This window comes from Bison bison, unplaced genomic scaffold (genome assembly GCF_000754665.1).
Source record: "Bison bison bison isolate TAMUID 2011002044 unplaced genomic scaffold, Bison_UMD1.0 scf7180017864388, whole genome shotgun sequence".
Classification (NCBI taxonomy): Eukaryota; Metazoa; Chordata; class Mammalia; order Artiodactyla; family Bovidae; genus Bison; species Bison bison.
The window spans coordinates 5,704,138-5,729,985 of record NW_011494960.1 but is presented as its reverse complement, the minus strand read 5'-3'; the positions used below and the strand labels follow the sequence as shown (position 1 = coordinate 5,729,985).

General features: G+C 42.0%; 1 protein-coding gene across 2 annotated transcripts in view; it reads left to right on the top strand.

The window, feature by feature from the left end:
- Positions 1-17,326, top strand: part of ZDHHC13 (zinc finger, DHHC-type containing 13) — a 51,280-nt gene extending 33,954 nt beyond the window's left edge. For both annotated transcript variants that reach the window (XM_010858429.1, XM_010858428.1), the window contains exons 11-17: positions 2,673-2,797; positions 3,861-3,923; positions 4,631-4,724; positions 6,481-6,564; positions 11,014-11,171; positions 14,332-14,429; positions 16,713-17,326. In XM_010858429.1, the coding sequence (XP_010856731.1) occupies positions 2,673-2,797; positions 3,861-3,923; positions 4,631-4,724; positions 6,481-6,564; positions 11,014-11,171; positions 14,332-14,429; positions 16,713-16,851 (761 nt within the window). In that variant the 3' untranslated portion in view covers positions 16,852-17,326. The remainder of the gene's footprint in view (positions 1-2,672; positions 2,798-3,860; positions 3,924-4,630; positions 4,725-6,480; positions 6,565-11,013; positions 11,172-14,331; positions 14,430-16,712) is intronic.
- Positions 17,327-25,848: the final 8,522 nt, after the last annotated feature.

Here is a 25,848-nt window from a genome sequence, read left to right as displayed (position 1 = left end):
ATATCAGTTATCCTATAAATTAGGGATAACAGTACCAAGTTCATCAGGTGGTTACAAGTATTACTATGTTAGGATATCTGTAAAATGCTGACCATAGTCCCCATTCTGTAAATAATACCTATTATTTTATTATTATCAATTACTCTTAAGAACAAAATCGGTGTGGAAGATTATATGTTGGAATTTTAAGAGCAGCTCTAGGTTAGCTCTTGAGATGAACACTTTCTTTTAGTGCCTTTTGTGTGTACAGCGAGTGATATGTGGTGCCAGGTTTGAGAGAAGGAGAGAAGGCCTTACTGCTGAGTTTGAAGGTAAGATTAAGATTCAGCAAAGAGATGGTGAACCACTGAACATGACGTTTGGGATTCCAGCTATAGCTGAGTTAAATTTAAGAGGGATAAATATGTGAAGTCCTAATACTGAGTTTCAGACAGTCAGCGTGATACAAGTGCACATCGTGATGAGAATGACACAGCTTCAGATCAAATGAAAAAGAGCCAGGAGCTTTGACTAGAATCTGGGTATGTGTAGTGATGCGGCTTTCAAGGAAACCAGTGTATCGTCTAGTAGTATTAGGACGTGAGTGTCCAGGCAAAAGACATCAGCATCTCACGGTCTACTGCGCTAGTCAGGACACACCTGAGATGTGTTTGCTCTGTTTCACATTCTGTTCTTTCGAAAAGAGACAGTGGCAAACAGAGGAACACATGCAGGAAAGCGTGTACGAGCAGTGATACTGCTGCTTATCCTGGAGGTGTAAGCTCTGCCTTCCAATTTCAAGTGCCTGAGAGTCGTTAATTGGAAAGCCAGTGCATTGTACAGAATGAGCACTCAATAAAAATGTTGGAAGCAGCCCCTGTAGCATCTGCCTGTAGGGCAACTGTAGTGTAGATCTACAGTGTAGATATAAAGGAGCTAAAGAACGAAAACCAGTTAATCCAAGTTATAGAATGGCAGATCTCAGATCCATGTTGAGAAATATTTTAGCTACAAAAGGGTCACAGGCTAACTGGGGAGGTTAAATTGTCTACAGATAACTATAATCCAGGGCTGAGTGCCATAGAATTAACATTTCTTGGGTTTAGGGAAGGGAGAGAATCCTTTTCCATAGGGAAAGACCTCAAGTGAAAGGAAGGCTATAATGTCTTGAAGGCAGTTAGGACTTGGACATCCTAAAAGTATGATTTTAGAAGTAAATGGGGAAAGTGGGGAGCACTTGAGAGCAGTGAGCCATACAGAGCAAGCGCATGGGAACAAGGAATGCTTGGCTTTTATGTGAGGGAATATAGTGAAGGGATCTGTTTATTTGGAAGGAGAGAATCCATCAGTTTCTGCAGGATTTGTTTTAAAGATTATTCGGAACAGGAGCCCAAATTTGTTCCACTCAGTACGTGAGATTATCCTGTGATTCAGTTGGAGGTTTTTGAGACTGTGTCATGTATGTTGATCAGGATTTTAGGGGAATGCAATTTCAATTTCACACAGCTTTTTTTTTTTTTTTGGATCCTGGCTCTTTCATAAAGCCAGGCCCATCTACAGATAAACCAATAAGCTAAACCAACCATTCCTGCTTACCAGAACCAGATGTGGTTGTGCTGGTTTTTTGTGGGTAAGAGCAGTGCTTCTCAAACTATAATGTGTGTGTGCCTCCCCTAGGGATCTTGGTGAACTCCAGAGTCTGCTTCTGCAGGTCTGGGGTGAGGTCTGGAGCTCTACCCTTCTAATAAGCTCCCAGGTAAAGCCATTGCTGTGGGTCCACGGACCACACTTTGAATAGCCAAGAGTTTAGAGTTTGTTCTATGGCTACGTGTTTCCACTCTGAAGTTTAGCACCAGGCAGCTTGGCAACACCTCCAAAGGCAGATACAGTTACTGTGTCAATATAATGATTTTAATTGGACAAGGAGAACTGGTTTACTGCCGGCTTATTGGTTCATTATTGCACGTTCATTTGTCCTTCCCTGGAGCAAAATTTTCCCTTTTGGTACAAAGGATTTGAACTACTTTAAAAGCACTTCAAAGTGGATAATGTCTATCTTTGAAACACTTTATCTTAACTTGTCCATAATATCTGCCTTTCCAAATAGTATCTAATTCGTAACCACTTTGCAAGGAGAGCAATTTCTTTGTTTCTGAATTAACTCAGCCTAATACAACTACAAGAATTATGTTATTAAACTTCCTTGTAAGAAATATTTGCTAGCATTAATCTAATATATAGGGAAATATTTTTAATTAGAATCTCTGAATTCAGTGATTTGTTTCTTTGAATAGTTTTGTTAAAATGTATTAGGTGACCAGAAAATACTATTTTAGATGTGCACAAGAGAGGCACAATTACCCCATTAGATATTAATTTGTTTGGATCTGGAAGGTTTTTCAGTATTTAGGAGGTTCTTCATATACCACAAGTACTCCTCTCAGTCTTTTATATGAGTTTCAGCTGATGAGGAGAGATAATTATTAGCCAACTGTGAGCAGATTCCTGTGGGAGTAGACCATAGGGTGGGACCAGGTTTTCGGGTTAGTCCACGCAGTGGCGTGTGTATGTAGGGAAGGCAAGGGTAGAGTGCAGAGTGAAGAGACTCTTAAGCGCCAGTGATGAAATATGCCTGCATCACAATTAGGGTGTTCTTACTGGAAGTCTGATATGTTCCTTAACTTGGCTTTCACATGTAGCAGGCACCCCTTTGTATTTCGTTTTCATTATCAGCATAGCAGCCTTCCTCTATTTTTTCTACAAGACTTGGACAACTGATCCAGGGTTCACTAAGGCTTCAGAAGAAGAAAAGAAAATGGTGAGCTTTCTCTGTACCGTTACTGGTTTGTTTTATAGAAGGGCGTGGAAACGATGTCGGTTTTCATTGTGACTGCATCTCCAGTGCCTGCGGCTAATCAGTCTGTTAGTCGCTTCAGTCATGACAAACTCTTTGTGACCCCATGGACTGTCGCCCGCTAGGCTCCTCTGCCCATGGGATTCTCCAGGCAAGAATACTGGAGTGAATTGCCATTCCCTTCCCCAGGGGGTCTTCCCAACCCAGGGATTGAACCCGAGTCTCCTCATTACAGCCGAATTCTTCTGAGCCGCAGGGAAACCTGGCATATAATAGGTGCAGCGTAAATGTGGAATAATTAAATCAGCAAGCAGATTTCTTCACTGTCATTTATTTATATGAACGTTTAAAAAATGTTTTTATTTTCCATTACAGTAATATACCACCAAGACTTTTTCAGATATAATTTCTGTCAGTAGGTATAAGCTCCTGCTTCTTTATAATAATACTTAGGTAATGATCATACAGCTTAAATTCCCCGATTAAATATATGGAGAGTATCTAGGACGAGACCACGGGGAGTCCTCCTCCTTACTGGCTGAGGAGATGCCCTTTTTGTCCTCAGACTGAAATTGTCTGCAGTCACGGTGTGTCTCCCATTGCTCGTGAATGTTAGAAGTTGGGGAGATTGTCGTTTTCTCTGTTATCTAAAGCCAGTATTCCTGAAAGCCTGCCTTTGGAATTTATAACCATCAATTCTGATGTATAGGTGGGTTTTGTTCCTTTTTTATGAGTGTATAATGTATGTGTTTATTTTTCTTTAGCATATTATAACTAAGAGATCATTGCCATTCATGGAATACAGGGAGGGGGAGCAATCTGTGCATTCTAATTTATTGACTGTGGTTGAAAATGCAGCCTTGAAAAGTCACATATTTCAGGCACAGAATGATATGGTGGCAGGTCTTCTAAATTGCTTTTCTAGCTATTGCAGTTTGGAGAGAGAACTGTGAGAATGGTATATAACCATGCATCATCCATTCCCCCAGTAAAAAGCAAACGTAAGGTCAAACTTAATGTCTTTCAGAGTATCATCACCCTTGCAGAGACTGGCTGTCTGGACTTCAGAACATTTTGTACATCCTGTCTTGTGAGTGAGTCTTTTCCTCTATAATTCTTTTCCCATAGTAAAAGCAAATTCTTTGTTACAATGCTCATGTAAGCATTTTTCACATCTTCCTGGTATATTTATACACCTTTCTTTTTACCAGGTATAAAATTGGTTTCTTTTAAATTTTGCATTGCTGTCAGAACAATTTTCTGCCTTGAACATATAAGAGAATGATGTTTATAATCTCTTGAAGTTGCCTATGGTTGAATCTCTTTGTGTGTGTGGTTTGCCTTTTCCTGCCATGAAGCATATGTTAGAACTAACTTGGAGTCTCAGGATCACGGTAACCCTAGAAACCACCTAGTGAAACCTTTGATTTAGCAACTGAGGATTCATGGCCTAAAGAGAGGAAGTAACTTTCCCCAAATTACTGACAGAGCCAGAAATGTAACTTGTGTTCGATTTCTCTTAGTCCGGTACTCACCCTGCTGTGTGGTGCTGCCTCATTTCCCCTTCATCGGTGTCAGTAGGCTCTGGACTCCATATCCTCTTATTGATGGCCCAATTAAAGTAGACACCCAGAAGCAAGAGCAACAAGGCCTTCCAGAGCCTGAGTGAAGTGATGATCACTATAGGATTATTTGTGCCAGTATGTCTTTATAATTTAGAAGCAAGATTTTGCTTTTGATTTGTTACCACTTTGGGATTCTGATATCTGCTTTTCGCTCTCTTAATTGTCGCCTTAGATAAGGAAGCCATTAAGGTCACTCCATTGCCATGTGTGCAACTCCTGTGTGGCTCGGTACGATCAACACTGCATGTGGACTGGACGGTGCATAGGTGAGAGTGTCAAGTTTCCATCTGAAGTTCAGCTCTCTTTTCATTAATGCGTGTGACTCAGAAAAAGCAGTAAGCATCAAAGGATCTAAGCATCTGTAGCTCTTGCTTGTCAGAGGATCAGCTCTGTGGTCTTAATACTTTTGGAACACTGATTTTTGAGGTTGATAATAATTTAAGCACCTTTATAGATAGTATCCTATTTGATCATGAGAGGTTGGTATTACTATCTTCATTTTAGAGTTGGAAAAAATACTAAAGGTCAAATTATTTGCTCGAGTTCACTTTAGTAGTATCAGTTTTCCACTCCAGATAGCATGTTCTTTCCATAATTTGTATCTTATCCCTTTTAGTCACCTTTTCTCCTTGCCTCCCAGGCTCAGGTAGGCACCAGAGCCAGAGATGGCAGAGGTCTGGGGCCTGCCTTCCATGGGAGTATTCATTGTCCTGATCTGCAAGCCCTGGGTTTCCTCTGAGCCTTCACAGTAAAAGGCAGGGCTTTATTATGAAGAACTTCAGAGTCTCATGAGTCTTCAAGGGAAGGTTATGCTTGTAGAATCTTGATGAACAAAAGGACCTTTCCGTGGTGCATTTTGATGTTTTCTACTATCGGGAAGATCCCCTGGAGAAGGAAATGGCAACCTACTCCATTTCTACTCCTATTCTTACCCGGGAATCCCATGGACAGAGCCTGGTGGGGTACAGTCCATGGGGTCACAAAGAGTCGGACATGACTGAGTGACTTAACACTTCTGTGAGCTTTTGTGTTTATAGAACAGGTGAAGAGATCATTCCTGTGTTCCCAGGCTTTGTGGACCCCATCCCACCATAGGGATGAGATGAATAGCATTGATGACAGGCAGCTTTGAATGGCAGTGGGAAAACAATAATATAAGCCCACATATTTTTATCACACCGTGTTTGCATAGTATTTGCATTTATATCATCCTCTTTGGTTGCCACAGGCTTGTGAAGTAGACAGAAGAGATATTTTCCTCATGTTACAAGAACACTGAATCAGAAGTTAAATGACCTACCTGTAGTCACACAACGTGTCATTTGTAAATCAGGGTCTCCTGATTCCAGTGGGTGTTGTTCCTTCTGCTGGGCTTTGAGAAGCTGGGAACATGATGGTGGCTAAGGAGCTTTGTGTCATTAGCGTCAAAATGCTGCCATTTCCAGCATGGGGAGGGGGCAGCACATGCAACAGTGGGGCTTGGATACCTGGCACCCTCACCCTTCCCTTGCTTCTGTAGACCTTTCTCAGGCATTGCAGGTTGCCCCTCTTCTGCTGTATCCAGTTCCCTCCAAGATATCTCTTGCCCCTGTTTGTTTTCTGGGTTCCCCTGGTTGAGTTAGTCCTTAATGTCCAGAAGTCATACTTGTATAAACTCATTCCATGGAAGGAAGGAAGACACAGGGTATGATTCGCCCCAGCTCCTGCCCACTCATCTCCCTCCAGCACTGTAGAGGCCATCCTAGGGCTGCATAGGATTTACTTAGTAAGCTTTGTTCTCTGCAAAAAAAATGTCTTCTTTTAGTAAGTAATGAATAAATATTAGTTCAGTTGATGTGGACATTTGAACAGGACATATCAAAGCTGTTTGGTTTGGGTTTAATGGCATTTAAAAGCAAAACAACAGCTTAGTTCTTTTTTACTTTAGTGAAAGCTTTTGACAGGAAATTGTTTAATAAGACCTTGTTCTAGAAAATCATTGTAAGAAAGTGTTAAATATGTTGTTTTTCTTTTTTGATGTAGGTTTTGGCAACCATCACTATTACATATTCTTCTTATTTTTCCTTTCCATCGTGTGTGACTGGTTTATATATGAATCTTTCATCTGTAAGTATACATTTTTCTTATAGCAGATTTACACACCCACACTCGATACACTGTTTCTTGTAAGCTTTTATATTACATTGTGGCTGGATGACTATAAACCATGCCCTAATAAAAGTGAAATGAATGCCCTTAAGACTCTCTCAGCATCGGGAAGCTGTAAGAAATGCTAGGAGAGGTTAGTTGTCAGTAGTTTGGAAGAGATTGAACTCTGAAGTGACCTTGATAAGTTTGAGAAGTGGTCAAAAATAGACTCATATAAGCGCAGATTTATCCCTCAGTGAGATGAGTAAAAATCAGTTGCTCAAGTACAAAGCAAGGGGAAGTGATAAGTAAATAAAATAGGGGGGAAAAGTTGGTGGTAGAGAGGTTGAGGGAGTGAGGTGGAGGTGGTCATAGTACTTAAGGCACGGAACTCTGAAAGCTCGTGCCATTTGGTAAATATCAAGTCAGGACTTAGAACTGATGGGAAAACAGTGACAGTGATTGAAAGGTTGGAAATAATAACTTGGAAGAAACAGCAGATCACTTATTCTGCTTCTCTGAGAAAGGAAAACAACTTTTCAGTAGCCGTGCAGAAGGTTGTCAGTGGCTGGCGGGGGTGAGGGGGCTCATGTAGGGAGTGACGTCCAGCTGTTCCGAGGTGATCGAATAAGAACAGGGTTTAAATTGAAGCAAGGAGGATTTTGGTTAGCTCTTAAGAATTGTATGCCTGTGCTTTTCAGACCTAGGAATAGGCTATCTAACTGGAAAAACTTACAGAGCTTATAGTTTATTTTGATTTTATTGGTTTAAGTGAAAGTGAAGTCGCTCAGTCATGCCTGACTCTTAGCGACCCCATGGACTGCAGCCCACCAGGCTCCTCTGTCCATAGGATTTTCCAGGCAAGAGTACTTGAGTGGGTTGCCATTGCCTAACTGTTTATTGTTTATTTATTCTGAAAGTTTTAGGAGCATTTGGTTCTAGAGGCACAGGCTTTACTGCTGATCTGTTTCCATCCACATTCCCATTATATTCATGCTCAAGTCTTAGATTTTGCCAGTAGAATACAAGTCTATTGCTTGAGCTAAAATGTGGAATGATTCTAACAGATGTGGAAAATTTATTCCTACATTTTTTTCTTTTCCTCTTTAGCATCCCAAGTCCCATCACTCCTTACTCCCCCAACCCCACTCACCAGCTGGCTTTCTCTAGGTTAAATTTTGTTTAGATTTTGAAAGGTAATTTTTCCCATGCTGTCCGCAGCCTCTCACATCTCCTTCCAGAAACATCCAGTATTACAAGTTGTTTGCTGTTGTTCAGTCACTCAGTCATGTCAGTTGTTTGTGGCCCCATGAACTGCAGCACACTAGGCTTCCCTGTCCTTCACTATCTCCTGGAGTTTGCTCAAATTCATGTCTGTTGAGTCAGTGATGTTATCTAATGATCTGATCCTCGGCAACCCCCTTATCCTTTTGCCTTCAGTCTTTCCCAGCATCAGGGTCTTTTCCAGTGAGTCAGTTCTTCACATCATGTGGCCAGAGTATTGGAGCTTCCTCTTCAGCATCAGTCCTTCAAATGAATATTTAGGGTTGATTTCCTTTAGGATGGACTGGTTTGATCTCCTTGCAGTCCAAAGGACTCTCAAGAGTCCCTTTTGTTTTGTTTAGAGACTGTTAATTGATATTCATGAAGTGGTCTGGTTTTAGCCCTGCCATAGGCATGGAGAGGACCTCAGTTACCTTGACAGCCCTGTTTCTACCAGACACCTTTGGTGTCTCTGATCACTAGGGAATGCTTTTGGAGCTTAGCGTAACCGTCACCATCGCAAATGGAGCTGAGTCAGAAGGTTGTGATCCCTGATCTCAGTTCTTGTCAAAGACCATCAGTAATCCTGAGCACTGAAATTTTAAAACTGCTTCGATTATTATGTCCTGTGGTATAATAAATTAAAGATTTTTTTTTAAAAAAATGCTTCTTTCTGTTGAAAGAGCTGCCCTTTTAAAGGCCTGAAAATAAAGCATATTCCTGGAAAACCTTTTGAAGCTGGGCCCCTGGACCAGCTTGTCCCTTGGACTTGATCCTCAGGGAGAGGAGCCAGATTTTACGCCACTCTTGTCTCTCCGCACTCTCTCTCGTCACTAAAAATAGTCACCCTTGTGCGGTGGCTGTGTCCAGCATAAGACTGTTGATAAGGACAGAAGCAATTTTCCATCACATTCATACTTCCCAAGTCGCTTTCTTGTTACATGCATTGGCTCTTCCCTCCTCTTTGTCTTTATTCTCTGGCTCCAAAGCAATTTTTGTGTTACGTTTTTTGTTTCTTAGAAACAGTTCCACCTTACATTCACTAACAACTGTATAAACTAGCTGAACATGTTTTGTTACTTTAATTTATTGTTTTGCTATTTTGTGACGGTCACAATATTTCTTTACACTGAACAAGAGCATCGTGTCCGTTTATCATTACTTCACAGAAGTCAAAAGTGAATTTTCACTCCATTTTTCTAACAAGGCCTCATTGTCATCCCACCTTCTTTATTATCAACACTGACGCTAGAACACTTCTGTGTACCCTCTTCCTCGTGGGATCCAGTTCTAGCTACTCTGGCTTTGAGCAGCCCCTGTGCATTTCCCCTTTTGTGGGGTCTGTTTTCAGGGTGGACAGAGTGTCAACAGCCTATGAGCTACAGGCACAAAGATTTTTAGATCATTGTTAGAACACCATAACTGTCAAAGCTATTTAAAGATGAAAATGATTGATCTGGAGCACAAGTTCCCTGTTATTAGCCAGTGGCCACCTGAAAAAATGTATTATTAGTACACATTAAAGTGTTGTATTGCATAACATAATGTATGTGGCCATTGGCAGCCATATCTTCGATAAACATGAAATCAGTCCCGTGAAAATTCCTGTTCGAAGTCATGCAGTGTTATCAAAAAAATTCCCAGAAGGGAACAGTAGCCATTCAGAAGCAGAAAGAAAGTAGGTATTCTTTCCCGCTCAGCAGCTGTTTCCTAAGCCTGCTGTTGGAAATTATACATGTATATTTTGTCTATCAGGTGTGTATGTGGAATGTATCTTTGTTTGCTGTCCTGATGAGCAGCTTTAAAGAGAGTGTAATTTGCCTTAAAGTTTTTTTTACCTTGATTGTTGCTCTGTGAAGATTGCCCTTAGAATGCTTCTGGCATATATTCATGAAAGATTGTTGGAAATCAAATGGGACTCCAAAAAAAAAAAAGATTTTCAGGACTAAAATGGTCAGACAGATGATAGTAAAGCCATGGACTCATTTCCTTTCTGTCCCAGGAGCTCTTAAGTGCTGCTTTGGGAAAATGTCTGAACTACTTATCGAATTGTCAGAGGCATTTATAAAACCTCAAGGTGCACATCTATACAATTCTTATTTCCTTGTCCTTTATGAATGTTCATGATGCCTGTTTGATGTCACTGATTTTTACCTTGGGCTTCCCTGGTGGCTCAGATGGTAAAGAATTCGCCTGCAATGTGGGAGACTTGGGTTCGATCCCAGGGTTGGGAAGATCCCCTGGAGAAGGGAACGGCTACCCACTCCAGTGTTCCTGCCTGGAGAATCCCATGGACAGAGGAGCCTGGCAGGCTACAGTCCATGGGGTTGCAGAGTCGGACGTGACTGACTTTCGCTTTTACTACCTGGAAGCTCTGTTCCTTTTTTTCTGCCTATTCCTGCCTGTGTTCTCACTACCGATGTTCTTGGCTTCCTGGGTTAGGGGGTCAGTATCATGAAGACCTCACTTTTGACTGACATATGAATAGATATTCCTGCAGAGAAACTGAGCTGCGACCATATGAATCTTGTTCTTTTTTTCTTAGGGGTGTCTGACTCATGAGTTCTCTCACCTGGCTTTTCTCCCTCTGCGGGATTAATTATGGTCCCATTGCACAAGTACAGTCAGTAACTGCCTGCTATAGGTTGTGTTACAGTGACACCCAGGTGCTTATAGGATTTCTTGTGTCCTCGACAATGGCCTCTTGAGCTGAGCCCTTAATAAGAATTTATGTTCAATTCTGTAGTAGACCCTTATCTTGGCTGTAACATGGATAAGATAGAGAATTTTCTCAGACAAATATTTATTGAATATATAATCATTCTCAGTTATCAAGTCCTTGAATAACTAACTTCTGGCCAGTCTATTTTATGCAGAATATACTGATTTTAGTGATGGTTTTATAAAGGTTTTGGCTTTTATTCCTTCACTGCCAACTACCAATGCAGTATTGTCATAGCCTTAACAGTACCATTTTTTAAAAAATCTTTGTTGAGGTGACATTTATTTGGAAGATAAAGTCTTTAAGTTGAGTTCTGATCTGTGCTATTATGTGTTACTTTCTCTTCTCCCTAAGTAGAACTGCAGCGATTTTTATCTTCTTGAAGAATGACCACTAGCTTGTTACCTTTTTAAATAATGGATCCCTCTTTTGTGAATTCACAGATTGGTCAAATCATTGTACCACAACATTCAAAGAAGATGGACTGTGGACCTACCTCAATCAGGCTGTGACCTGTTCCCCTTGGGTCATGTATATCTTCGTGTTAGCAAGTTTTCATTTCTCATGGTCAGCGTTTTTATTAATAAATCAACTTTTTCAGGTATTTATTTATTTTCTTGTAGTGCATATACAGTAATGCTTACTGAGGTAGAAGGACTTAGATTTGAGCGCTACCTCTGTCACTTACTCTGTGGGTCTGGGCATGTCATTTGACCCCTGAATTGCAGTTTCCTGTAAAATGGCGGCAGGGGCGGGGGTAGTAATTGCTGTCAACTCTAACAGATGGTTTAAAGGTTAGAGTAATAAGATGTTAGTATAGTCCTAAGAGTTATTTAAGCTGACCTCTTTAACAGATAGAGGTCAGGGAGGTGAATTGAACTGCTCAAGATCACCCACTGAATGGCAAAAATCAGAACTGGTAAGTTAGGTCTTCTGACAATTCCATTCAAGGGCTTTTTCCATCATATAATTAAACTATATGGTGTGTAAAAGCACGGTATAAACTGTAAAGCATTGGGCAGACGTGAGATGATTATGTTCCCTCCCTTTTCCTAGCCCTGTTTGTTATCCTTATTATTATGTGGTACTTAAGGGCATGGAAGTGGAGAAGAAATGAAAGATGCATCGCTAACCAATGGACATGGTAATTACCCTTGCAGAGAAGGTCATGACCATTAGAAAGGTCACGCTCCAGGGCAGTAGCCACCACTTTCAGCTTTCTGTGAAGCTTCTGTTCCTTCCCTGCTGCGTGCCTGCCTTTAAGAGCATAACCTAATTCCCATTGTTGCTATGGCCTCCTTCATGGAATGGACAGCCATGATCAGTCTGAGCCAATTACTGCCAGACCTCAGATAATTAGAGCATTACTCAACAAAAGCAAAATGTATTCCTTTTTTATGAAGAAGTAACCAATTTTGCAATAATAATAAAAAGTAAAGAAAGGAAAAGGGGGAAAATGCTGAAGAAAGGAATTAAGCTGATAATACTGACTGAATTGAGGTTTCTGAATATTTGTCCTAATCTCCTATCTGACATCTATAGACTCGGGCAGTAGGAATGGATATTAGCAGGACTTCCCTGTTGGTCCAGTGGTTAGGACTCCTTGCTTCCACTACACAGGGTGTGGGTTTGATCCCTGGTATGGGAACTAAGATCCCACATGCCATGTGGTGTGGCCAAAAAATAATTTAAAAAAAGAATGAATATTAGCATCAATGATTATTAATATTATAATAATCATTTATAATGTGTGTGTGCTCAGTTGTGTCCAACTCTTTGTGGCCCCATGGACTGTAGCCTACCAGGTTCCTCTGTCCATGGAATTTTCTAGGCAAGAATACTTGAGTGGGTTGTCATTTCCTACTCCAGGGGCTCTTCATGACCCAGGGATCAAACCCTTGTCTTTTGTGCAGGTGGATTCTTTACCACTCGCATCACCTGGAAAGCCATAATCATTTATAAGTTTGTTCTAAGAGTCCAGGAAAGGAGGAAGAAAATTCGAACTGATGTCTCAAATCCTAGGTTCTGGCTCTAACTCCACCTCTGACTAAGTAAATGTGTTAGTCACTCAGTCGTGTCTGACTCTTTGCGACCCCATGGACTGTAGCCTGCCAGGCTCCTCTGTCCATGGGATTCTCCAGGCAAGAATACTGGAGTGGGTTGCCATGCCTTTCTCCAGGGGCTCTTCCCAACCCAGAGATTGAACCTGGGTCTCCTGCATTACAGGCAGATTCTTTAACATCTGAGCCACCAGGGAAGCCCAGCCATAAGCAAGGCACTCAACATCTCTTAGGCTTAGCTTTCTCATCCGTAAAATGGACACACGAATTTGGCACAGTCTCCATCTCAAATGTTGGGGAGCCCACTGCCGGGAAGGTGCTTTGGAATATGTAAAGCATATATAAATAATATATGTATATAATATATATATATATAAGATATTAGTAATGCAAATGATTATTTATATATCTTTTATGTATTCCAAAGCACTTTTGCATCAGTGGCCTCACAAATATTTGAGATGGAGACTGTGCCAAAGTCGTGTGTCCATTTTACGGATGAGAAAGCTAAGCCTAAGAGATGCTGAGTGCCTTGCTTATGGCCATAGGGCTCAGTTAGAGGCAGAACCTAAGATCTGAGACATCAGTTCTAAATTTTTCTTTCTTCTTTCTGGACTCTTTAAAGAAGTACAAGTATTTGAGGATATAATATCTTTGCTTTTTAAAAGAAAGTTTGTTTATACTCTCTAAGGCAGGAAAGTGGGCTCAAAGTTTTGGATAATGTTCGAATATGAGAATTCAGAGTAAAGTTGTTTTCTTAATAAACAAAATAGTCCAATTATTTGAAGTCTTTCATTTCCTAAGTGTTCTGATGAGTCATGGTTTTGACTGTAGCAAGTCAAACGAAGAGTGTAGACTGCTGACAGGGACCATGGACTTTCCCATGCTGACATGGTAGGGACAGTGTCAGTGCTCGGACGTTCCCATGCTGACCGAGGTGTCCATCCCAGTTCTGTCATTTTCTAAGCTGTGTGGCCTTGGACCAGTTGCTTCACCTCTATCAACCTCTGCACTAGATCATTTTAAACATACTATCGCAAGTCCTTAGACAAGCTGAAGAGGGTGCTGTGATAATCTGTGTTTTACAGATAAGGAACTTGATGTTTGAGTTGTTAGAGAATTGGATGAGATATCTCAGTGAATAATATTGGTTTTAATGATTCTAGAATTTTTTAAGTTTCTTTAATTCTTACCCTTCCCCAAATTTAGGGCTGTCCTTATAAAGGATAGTTTTCAAATGTCCTTCACGTCAGATTAACTTTATTTGACCCTTTTCAAAGAGATACTAAGAAGCATATAGAGGTTGAGATAATTGTATTAATATTGACATTATGTTGCTTGATTCATCTGAAATTTGAATGTGTTGAGAATCTAAACACTGCCATAAGCCAGGGCCTGAATTGCTAAAGCAATCTTTTCATGATTATCAGTCAATGCCCTCTGCTTTCTTGAAGGTTAATAAAAAGCAGACAATCCAAAAAAAAAAAAAAGCCCAGCTACTAGATTTATATAGGAGAGTCTGGTTTTGAGCTATCAAGTCCTTTCCCTTAGCACCATCCGTGGTTAGAAGGCTTGGTGATATTGTCTTTGGCGAAGAGCTGATTGTTTATCAGTGTCCCGTGATGCTCTGCCAAGAGTGATGAGCCTCAGTGTGGTGGTGTGGTTTCTTTTTTTTGCATACCTTCCAGTATTCTTTTTCAGATTGCTTTTCTGGGCCTGACCTCCTATGAGAGAACCAGCCTGCTGAAGCAGAGCAAGCACATGAAACAGACATTGTCCCTCAGGAGGACCCCCTACAAGTAAGTGAGACCTGTTCCTCCCGCTGGGCCTATGGAAGGTGCTGGCCTCGCCGTCACTACCCGTGGCCCTGCTGCCATCCTCCTGACTGGCTTCCTGATGGAGTTGAACCTCTTCTTTCTTGGAAGCCTCAGTGACAGCAGATGAGTGGTAAGGTCATGAGCCCCAAGGTGGTAAGAATTTGGGATTTAGTCTACTGGACCGAGCACAAACAGTAAGTGACTTTGAAGTTTTGCCAAGCCGGGGGATCTTTTCAGTCAAGCCACATGGTCACAAGGTTGCATATTGCTGGCATGAAGTCAGTGTGAGATAACTGAGCACGTGGCTGAGAAAGCCAGCCACAGGGCTCTCTGCAGAAAGCGTTAGATTGTGAGCTTTGCCAGGATTTTCAACCTGACTTTCTATCACCAGTAATTCTTTTAGCCCTATGGTTTAATGAGCCCACCTGTGTCAAAGAAAAGCTACTTTTTCAGGTTTGGGATATGTTCTCCTCAGAGCACCAGCTGTATAAAACCCGTCCTCTGTCAAAAATGAGTGTGTCTGTAGGAAGGCCATCCTCTTATGATGTGAACGATCAGGCTTTGAAGCTTATCTCCCTGTCACATATATCGGGATCTGGAGGCTGAGAGCACTGCAGAGGTGACCCAGGGCCCTCCAGGGATTTGAACGCTTACTGCATATCTCATGAGCAGTCTATTTTAAAGCACACTCATGGTACAAGATGAAACTGTTAGGCTGTTAGACAGGGAAATCATAGCCTGTAATATGACTGTGATGTGTGTTTAGAGAAGAGAAATTGACTTAATTGGGAAGAGGGGACCAAAGTGATGGAGAATAGAGAGTGGTGTTAAGCTTGTGTTGATTGCTTGAGACTGGCAGTGGTGGTAATAAGTCCCTTTCTCAGGGATGTAACCAGAGGAATAAATATTTAGTCCATTGAAGTATGGACCTCTTTGTGATAGAGGTGGAATTTTAAGCTGAGCTTTGAAAGACATGGGGTTGGGGAGAAGGAAGGAAGGGCCTTCTAAGCCCTGGAGAAGAGTCTGAATAAAGGGCCAGAGGTGAGCGAGCTGGGGCATGACAAGTAACGGCAGCATCCCTGGAGGAACTAAAGGTAAAGCCTTGGAGCCACTTTGAATCTGGCTTCCAAATGCTGCTCAGCCCAAAGGTTTGTCTTATATGTCCTCCCTAAGTTACTTTTACTCATAGCCAGCTCTTGAGCTGGGCCCTGTCAATCTCCAGCATGCCTTCCCGCTTCTACCTGGTCAGTTCCACGTGGGCAGCCCTCTGCCTGGGAAGCTGCCTTCTGAGCAGCCTTGGAACTCTTTCTGATGGCTCTCGCCAACCAGCAGCAGCACACACTCATCCTCACTCACAGATGTGTTCTCGCGTAAGATGGGGCACATGCATAAAAATGAATATTCATGGTAACTGGAACAGATAGTAGCATTCAGGAATTTAATGGAGGAAAATAAAGATGGTGAAGATATATGCAGTCAGGATGGCTCCAGAGGTGAAGTGGGCCTTGCCCTGGGCCTTGAGAACTGGTAGGACTTAAGAGGATGAGAGTGTTACCTGATACAAAATTAGTGAAATGTGGGTTCCAGGGTAGTAGAATGGCCCATGCAGTTGTGATCACGGGGAAAGTAAAGCCAGAGTAGCTATCACAAAAGGTATGTTTGGAGCGTTGAAACCCAAGGAGTCTTGGGGCTTTTATTGTGTAAGGCTGTGAGTACAAAGATGAGGAATTTGGATTTGAGCCTCTGGGCAGAGGAATGTCTTTAAAGGGTTTTGATTGGGAGGTGAGGAGTTGTGATGTATCATGTTTTTGGAGGCCCAGTCTCCAGTATGTAAGATGAATTAGAAGGAATTGAGACAGAAGCATCATTTAGAGAGTTTCTTAGAAGAATCCCATCTTATTGATTGTGTGTGTGCGTGTGTGTTTCTGGCCTGTCTGGCCTTCGAGATGGTCCAGGTCTGAATTAGAGCAGTGGGAATGAAAAGACAAAACTTAATAGTGGTGGTGACCCTTCCAGTAAGTGAGGATCCAAAATGAACTTAAGTTGCCAGGAATCTCAAAATAGGGATTCATGTTCAGAAATGGAGCCAGGCTTCAGTTTTAAGGGTCCCAGATTCAAGGAACTGTCTGATTCACCTCTGGATTTATGTGGGATCTTAGAAGGATGTGTATTGTAAATTCTCAGTGCACATTTAGGGTTTGAGTGAATGTTTATCACGTGCTAACAGGAAATATAGTAAGACGTGCTCTGTTCCTTTCTTGGCAGCCTTGGGTTCACACAGAACCTCGCAGATTTCTTCCAGTGCGGCTGCTTTGGCTTGGTGAAGCCCTGTGCAGTAGACTGGACTTCCCAGTACACCATGGTCTTTCACCCGGCTAAAGAGAAAGTTCTTCGCTCAGTATGAAGAAAAGCAACCCGTAACTCTCACTTTGATTTGTTTGTACTTACGTCGATGCTCTGTGGTCTGCAAGTGAAATGAAGATTTAGAGTTCACCTAAGCGCGAAGGAAAGCACAGGTGGCTTTTAAAGCCATCTGGTAAAAACAGAAGTTCTCAAGAAAGCATTTACACTTTTTCAGGTTTAGTAAGACGGACTGTTCCTGAACAATCTTAGCCAACGTCTAAAAAGAACTTTTATATTTTTCACGAGAAAATGCAAGTTCCTTTTTTTTTTTTTGGCGATAATATTCACCAATTATGGAGAAAGTGTGGTATTTTCAGATACTTTATTGGCTGTTTCAAAGTAGTACTATTCTTTAAACTTGTAATTTTTGATAAATTATTTGTCTTTGTTTTATCTATAAATATGTAAAAAAAAGTATTTAAATAGATGTACCTGTTTTGCTTTCACATGTAATAAAACAATTTTTTTGTAGCTGAGATTTAGTTTCTGAAACTTGACACTTCTTGAATCTTAAATTAAGAGAAGGTGTATTTAGGACTGAAGAAACATTCCCAGTTCCAGGAATGAGGTGAGATCATTGTTAATACAAATAAGCAAGTTTTTATTTCTTTTCCTGTTTTACTTAGAAAATTGAAGATAGGAAGTATTAAAGACTAATTAGAATTTTTACTTAGTACCTTCAAAATAATAAATGGATGTGATTGTAAATGCTAATTTCCCCCTTCTGGAGGAAATGCTAGTTCAACTTTAACTCTTGGTATTATTTATATGCGCACACACACACACACACACATATACACACACACACAGATATATACACATCCCTGGACATGGCGCCTACCTGCTGAAAACCCTGCCTTTGCTTCCCATTGCCCTGGGGCAAAAGCTAAAATTCCCATCATGCCCTGCTGGCCCTGTCCTGTTGCTGTTTAGTCACTAAGTCATGTCCAACCGCTTTGCAACCCCATGGACTGTAGCCCGCCAGTCTGCTCCACCTGTGGGGTTTCCCAGGCAAGAATACTGGAGTGGGCTGCCATTTCCTTCTCAAGATAGCCTTGCATGATAGAGCCTTATTTTGTTTACCATCTTACTTTGGACCACACTTTGTCCTCTGACCACATAGACCTTTCAGTTCCTCAGTAATCTGTTCTCATTTTTTCTACAGAGCCTTTGAGATAAGGAAAGTAAAGCCTAAAGACGTTTGCATGCTCTGCAAGGTCACATGGATACTAAGTGGGCTACCCACTCTAGAGTGCCGGCCTCCTAGAATACCGCCTGACATGTATGTGTTCAGTAAATATTTGAGTGAACTTGTTAAATGTGTGGTTTTAAAGCAAGAAATGATGTGACCAGAATTGTGCTTGAAGGCTGATTCTCATTTGAGAGGCAGAACGACTTTTTCAGGCTATATCCTCTCTCTATTCCTTTCCTATCAACTCCTGCCAAGTAAATATTCTCAAATTGTGATCCATAGACCATTTAGATCAGAACCACAGGGATAGGGCAGGGACCTGGAGCTCACTTGTTTATAATTCAGATTCCCAGAGCCACTGTATTCTACCATATCTAATTGATATGTAACATGGAAAGCACATTTCATTCATTTTAAAATTACCCCACAAATATTTATGGAGCACCATGTTAGGTATTGTAGGCCAGAAAACATTTAGTTGGGCATACTAACCTTGGCGTTTACAGTCTAGAGGGGAAGCTAAGATAAATGTAGAAGATAATTCTACATTTAGAAGAATATACATTTAGAATGTAGAAGAAAAAATGTAAGATAATATAGAAACTACTAAACGCCATAAGAGGGATCCAAATAAAATATTGTTAGAGTTTAGAGGTTGGGGAGACCCTCAGTGGTGTGATCAGGGAAGTGTTTGTGGATGACAGGGCATTAGAAAGTATCATAGTCTTCTGTGATACTGAGTTTGAAAGTAGATAGTTGGAATTGAGAGGCATTCTCATGGAGAGAACTTTGAGTAAAGACAACAGAAAACTCTGTAGTCAGAACGATGACACCCTGGGCCCATAGAGTACTGGAAGTGGGGAGCTTGGTTAATAAGTTGGAAAGGTGGATGAGAGCTATTAGTAGATCACCAGGAGTCTTGAATGTTAATTTAGGGAGCTATAAGATTAAAGTGAGCAATAAGGAGCTATTTCTTTATACATATGTATGTGTATGTGTGTGTGTGTGTGTGTGTGTGTATTTGTCTGCACAGGTCTTAGTTGTGACATGTGAGACGTTTAGTTGCAGCATCGGGGATCTAGTTCCCTGACTAGGTATTGAACACAGGCCCCCTGCATTGGGAGATTCGAGTTTTAGACACTGGGCCACTAGGGAATTCCCAAGGAGCTATTTCTTTACTCTCATGTCAGTAGAAGTTCTTGAAAACCTTGTCAGTATCTCCAGGTTCTCTCTCCCATCCTCCTCATAACCCATCTGCAGTCAGGCTTTGACCTCCAGCACTTCATGGAAGCTGCTCTTGTCAAGTACTCCGTGTTGTTAATTCAGCGTTAGCTCCAAGTCCATCTTACAGAACCTACAGCAGCATCTGACAGTTGCTCACCCAGCCTCCAGAAGTGAGCACTCCTGAGTTTCCTCCTCATCTCACTGGTTGCTCTTGAGAGCCTGACATCTCCTTGCTGTTTTTCTACCCCTACCATTTTGTGCTGGAATGTCCCAGAGGCTAGTCCTTGATCTCCTTGCTCCTTATCTAAACTCACTTCCTCTTTGTTGATAATCTCATCTGATTTCGTGGTGACATACACCCCAGGTTATTAACTCCAGTTCAGACTTCCTTCTCAAACTCCAGACTGTGTACCTGACGTGCCCACTTCAACATCTAATAGTAGACATATTAAAATTTACTTGTCCAAATTGAAACTGAACTCTGATTTCTATCCTAGCTCTACCCGCACAACAGATTTTTAGAAATAGATAAAAATAAAACATAGAATACATTTTAAAATAAGTGAATAAAAAGTAAACAACCTTATTCCCTACCCTCAGTGTTCTTTGCATCCATTGATCAGAAATTTAATCCTTTCCATTACTGAGGCCAAAACTTCACAGTTTTTCTTGATCACTTTTTCCCATAATACTGCATATTCATTTCTTTGAGAAATCCTACTGGCTCCGCCTTCAGAATATATCCAGAAGTGACTCGTGGCCACCGTTGTTGCTGTGGCCCCGAGTTACATCACTTCTTGCCTGCATGACTACAGCCCTCTGATTTGGTCTCCTTGCTTCCACCCTCACCCAGTTACAAGCCTTGGAGTAAGCCCTGTACAAGGCAGATTGAATCACGGCACTCCTGGGCTCAGGAGTCCTCCAGTGGCTCAGCATGTCACCAGGGAAAGAGGTGAAGCCCTGACTGGCCTGCAGGGTTGGGCTGGCCGCTTGCCCTACTTCCCCCTTGATCATCCCACACACCCTGCACACTTCTGCCTCAGGCCTTTCCCTGCCTGTTCTCTCTGCCGAGACTGCTGTAACCCCAGAAATCCACAGTGCCTTTCCTCCCAGCTTTCTTTGAAATGTCCACTTCTCAATGAGGCCTGCCTTCATCCACATTTTGAAAGTTGTAACATCCTTTTCTTGCCCCTTTCCTCCTCTTTGCTCTACACTACATTTTTCCCCATAACACTTCCCGCCTTCTAACATCCTGTGTTCTTTATTTATTGTGTCTCCTGCATACTGCCTCCCTCTCTGCCCCGTTAGAATATAAGGTCCACGAGGGCTCTGTGTTCTGTTCACTGATGTATCCTAAGCACCTAGAATACTGTCTAGCACGTAGTATATATTCAATAAGTATTTGAATGAATCTGTTGAGTGGAATTGAAGGGATTTTGAGCAGAGCATGATGTGATCTGAGGTGTTTGAAGTCTGATTCTCAGTTTGGGGGCAGGTGGACTTTGTCAGGCTATATCCTCTCTGCTTCACTCACCAATCCCTGCCAAGTTCGTGTTCTACAGGCTGCTCACATCAAATAAGGGGCTGGGGTGGGAAGAAAGGGTGGTGTCCAGGGATAGCGTGTTCAAAATTCCGATTTCTCATCTCAGACCTTTTAAGTCAGTCTCTGAGATCTAAGAGAGTCCTGGAATCTGAATTTTTGTCAGGTTCCCCCGGCGATTCTCACATAGACCTGCTACAGTTTGAGAATCATTTGCTTAAGGAATCTTACCCCATTATTCTATTTTGGCATCTCCCTCAGGTATATGTGGGTGTGAAAGTTACAAAAAGCCTGGGCATCTGTTTCATACTGGGCACCCTGGGTTTGCATCCTGATTATGTCGGTTGTAAGTTACTTTCGCCTCTTTGGGCACATGTGTTCCTAGTGCCTCAGTTTCCTTATTTGTATTCTGATTAGTTATAGTACAGTGCATACCTCCAAGTGTTATTATGAACACCTCCAAGTGTTATGATGAGGATTAGCGGAGTTAACCATATAAAGTGCTTAGAATTGTAATTGACACATAGTAAGGGCTCAATCAATGCTAGCTATTCAGAAATCCTTGTAAGGAGAGAAGCTATTGGTAGGGAAATGTGCCTAGTCTACCTCTCTCCTCTACATTGTGTGTCCACGTTAGGACTCTGAAAATGATAATCTCTTTGCCAGCCGACTTTGTGTTAAGTTCTGCCAGTAGGCTGGAAAGAGGAGGGGAGAAGGGACTGACTCCATCCTGCTCACCAGCTGTTCCCCTCAGTGTTGTTAAACAATGGCCTTTCACCCCCAGGATGACAGCTGGAGTCGGTGTCTAACTTTAGCTCCATGGTGCCCCTTGGAAGCGACAACCGTCTGCAGACCGAGCACTCTCCTCAGAGATCTGACTCCATGCCCCTGGGAGAGCTGTCCTTGAGGCATGTAGATGAGGGTACCACCATCTCTTCTCTTTGTTTCCGAGCCCCAGGGATAGTGGAGCTGTGTCCTGTATCTCTGTGTTAAGTCAGTGTGTGCCTTGTTAATTTTTCAAAAGTTTAAGCACTCGTTTAGCCAATTTCTGCTATTATTTTCTCTCTTTTTGAAAAAAATAGTGTGATTTGTTTTTCTGACTGGACCCTGGTGGATAAAAATTGTTAGAGATAAACTTTTAATTGTGGTCTAGGTAACAAATAATGAAGGAGCAGGAGAGATCCAGCCAGCTCCATTACTGATTAAATGTGGGCAGAAGAGAGGGAGCCAAAGATGGCTTTGCAGTGTTGAATCCAGTGAATGAGGAGGGTGGGGTGCAATTTTGAGAAGTAAGGAAAACAGTGGAAAGACTGGGGGGTGAGTTTGGTAGTTGGGTCTGCTTGAGGTACTTGCAGACTGTCCACTGGAAGAAGTTAAGACGGCTGGAAAGAGGCCAGGGCATGCCTGTGAGTCACCTGCACAGATGGTGAGCTAGTCACAGGAGAGAGGCGGAGAAATGAGATGAAAATAAAAAGGGAGTTGCCCTCCCAAAATGGGAAGGTCAGTTCTAAAAATGGACCAAAGATGAAAACCAATGAAAACGAAAAGAGAGAGGAGAAGGACAGGAACATGACCTTAGGGAATATGGATCTAGGGAGCTGGAGAAGAAGGGGATGGGCTGAGAGGAGGTTGGGTAGGAGGGTAATCAGGAGGCAGCCATAGCATTCAAGGAGGGGAACCTTCAAAGAGAGAGCAGTGGTCAGGAGCTAAGGCGAAGCTGAGAAGAACCACTGAGGCAAGACCAGAGAGTTTGTGATCAGTGCTGAGGGGGTATTGGAAACCAAATACCAAGATGCTAAGGAATAAATGAGTCTTAGTCTTAACAGTTTGGCTCTGAACGAGAGGAGAAGGCTGTAGGTGAATAGCAAGGTTTTGTTTTTGTTTGGTTTTAACACCAACGCAAGCCCAATCATGTGACTCTTATTCTATCTTCCCATAGCTTCATTTCTTTTCCCAAATGCCTGTATAGTCACATTGGAGATGACACATCTGAATCATTTTCACAAATATTAGGCAAAATCCTGGTGATGCTCCCTGTGACTTGAATGGACGAGATGGACACTGACAGTGAATGTCTTGGATGCAGCACACCCAGTATTTCAGGTGCGTTTTAGTCAAGGGGGTTAACAAAGTAATAAACGTCCCCCAAATCTCAGCGGCCTAATACAACATGAGGTTTATGTCTCCCTCTTGTCACAGTCCATTTAGAATTAGCAGGTGTTCTATGCTGGAACCCAAGCTGCTTCCCAGCTAATGGCTCCACCATTTCCTAGGGCCTCAGTGTCCACCAGACTTTCTGTATCCACAGATGTGCCAAGAGAGAGCGGAGACTTTCCTGGGGGTCTTGGGGGCTGGGCCTCCATTGGCCAACTCCGTCATGTGGCCTAGTCGCTGACTGGGAGCCTGGGAAATTCAGTAGAACCATGTGCCCAGGAAGCAGAGGAGAAACACAAACCCTGCCAAACCACAATAAAGTTCTTGCCTTTTTTTTTTTTTTTTTTCGTTTCCAAGCTCCTTTGCTCCCATGTATAGTATCTTCTAAATTTTAGCAGAATTTGCTTTTAGTTCAGCCTACAATCTCTCATACATCACTCACTCCACACGTTTATTAAATGCCTGCTATTTTTTAAGCACAGTGAATGCAAATGTGTCACATTCTAACAAGGAGGCAGATCGAAGTTTAAAAATTCAATGCAGTGAGACAAGTGCTATGTTCATTACATACCAGCTGTGGGAACACAGAGGTGGATTAATTGGCGTTTGATCTGTGACTTGATTTCTAGGAGTTCACCAGGCTAAGGAGTTGGGAGTGGGTTCCATGTTCTTGGCATTCCAGGCAGGAAGAATAACATTTGCAGAAGCACGATGGGATGGGGGAATTCGTGTATTCGGAAAGCTTTGCATCTTTGAGTGTAGCTGGGCTCACATGAAGGAGATGGTCTGAAGCTAAGTTGAATGAGTTAAGTCCGAGGCAGTTTGTATCCTTTATATGACACACTGTTACAAACAGAACTGTGCTGCCCACCCTGCCCCCCAAATTCTGTGTTCAGGTCCTAACCCCCAGTATCTCAGAATGTGATGTATTTGCAGGTGGGATCTTTACAGAAATAAGTTTAAATGAGATCATTCATGTGGTCCCTAATTCGAAATGACTTGTGTCCTTATAAGAAGAGGTAGTTATGATAATTACAAAACAGACACTCATAAAACGAAGGCCGTGTGAAGACACAGGGAGAAGACAGCCATCTACAAGCCAGGGAGAGAGACTTCAGAAGACAGCAACTCTGCCGACACCTTAATCTTAGACTTCTAGGATCTGGAACTGCGAAAAGCAATTTCTGTGGTTTAAGCCATCTATTCCATGGTTCTTTGCTACTGTAGCCCCAGCTGTATATCAAAGAGTGGGGATATCATATCAAACATATCAAAGAATGGGGATAGGGGAGGTGTATTCTAGGGACATTTTGAAGTAGAATCAGGGAGGCTTGGGGAATGAGGCAAGGAAGGATGTCAGGGCAGAGCTAAGGATGACTGAAGTTTTTGCTTTTTTTTTTTTTTAATTTTTTCTAAAATTTTAATTGGAGGCTAATTACTTTACATTTAGCTTTCAGTCTCCCAGGTGGATGGATCGAGATGCTGGTAACTGCACTGCAGTGGAGGAGAAGGTTGCATTGTCTGGTAAACATTCATGTGTGTGTCACCCCTCAGCAAACCTGGAAGTCCCTGGTACGGGGGGACCTCCTAGTGAAGGGCCAAGGTAGTGTGTGGCTTTTAACGTCACTTCCGATTAAAGAGAATTTGGTTTAATTAATTCAGTTCATCACTGGCATTATTGTTTGATTGACAATGATGGGAACTCTGGAAAAAAGTTTCCAAATCAAAAATACACTGTCCTGGGCGTCCTTCCCAGAGAATTTGGAATGTACAATATATCTATCCTCAGGCTATTTGAACAGAACTCAGTGGCTGAATCACCCCAGCAAGAATCTCTGAGTGAGTGAAGCATACTTGTGTATCACTTGTTTGAAAGTGTAATGGGATGCAACCCCTGCCGGCTGTTTTTCTTTCTTCTTCCTGAACCATTCTATTTATGCCAATCAAACAAAGTGGTTAAATGTATTTGCATTTTGAACGTCAGAAAATAGATAAATAGGTAAATAATGAAGTCAGTATTATGAAAAGCTGGCTTAAAACTCAACATTCAAAAAACTAAGATCATGGCACCCAATCCCATCACTTGATAGATGGGGAAACAATGAAAATAGTGAGAGACTTTATTTTTTTGGACTCCAAAATCACTGCAGATGGTGACTTCAGCCATGAAATTAAAAGATGCTTACTCCTTGGAGGAAAAGTTATGACCAGCCTAGACAGCATAATAAAAAGGCAGAGACATTACTTTGCCAACAAAGGTCCATCTAGTCAAAGCTATGGTTTTCCCAGTAGTCATGTATGGATGTGAGAGTTGAGCACTGAAGAATTGATGCTTTTGAACCATGGTGTTGGAGAAGACTCTTGAGAATCCCTTGGACTGCAAGGAGATCCAACCAGTCCATCCTAAAGGAAATCAGTCCTGAATATTTATTGGAAGGACTGATGGCTGAAGCTGAAACTCCAATACTTTGACCACCTGATGTGAAGAACTGACTTATTGGAAAAGACCCTGATGCTGGGAAAGATTGAAGGCACGAGAAGAAGGGGATGACAGAGGATGAGATGGCTGGATGGCATCACCGACTCGATGGACATGACTTTGAGCAAGCTCTGGGAGTTGGTGATGGACAGGGAAGCCTGGCGTGCTGCAGTCCATGGGGCTGCAAAGAGTCAGACATGACTGAGCGACTGAACTGAACTGAATGAAGTCAGTGCAGGGCTTTGTCCATGACAGCAAGTATGCAGCCCTGAACAAACGCTCATTTTAAAACATCTCCTTGGGTCTTGGAGCACAGAAAGCCCTACAGTTTAGTCTCATGTTCCATAATTTTTGTCAATAGATTTTCATTTGCTGCAAAGAATTGAGAATTTCATGGTAGTGGTAGAAA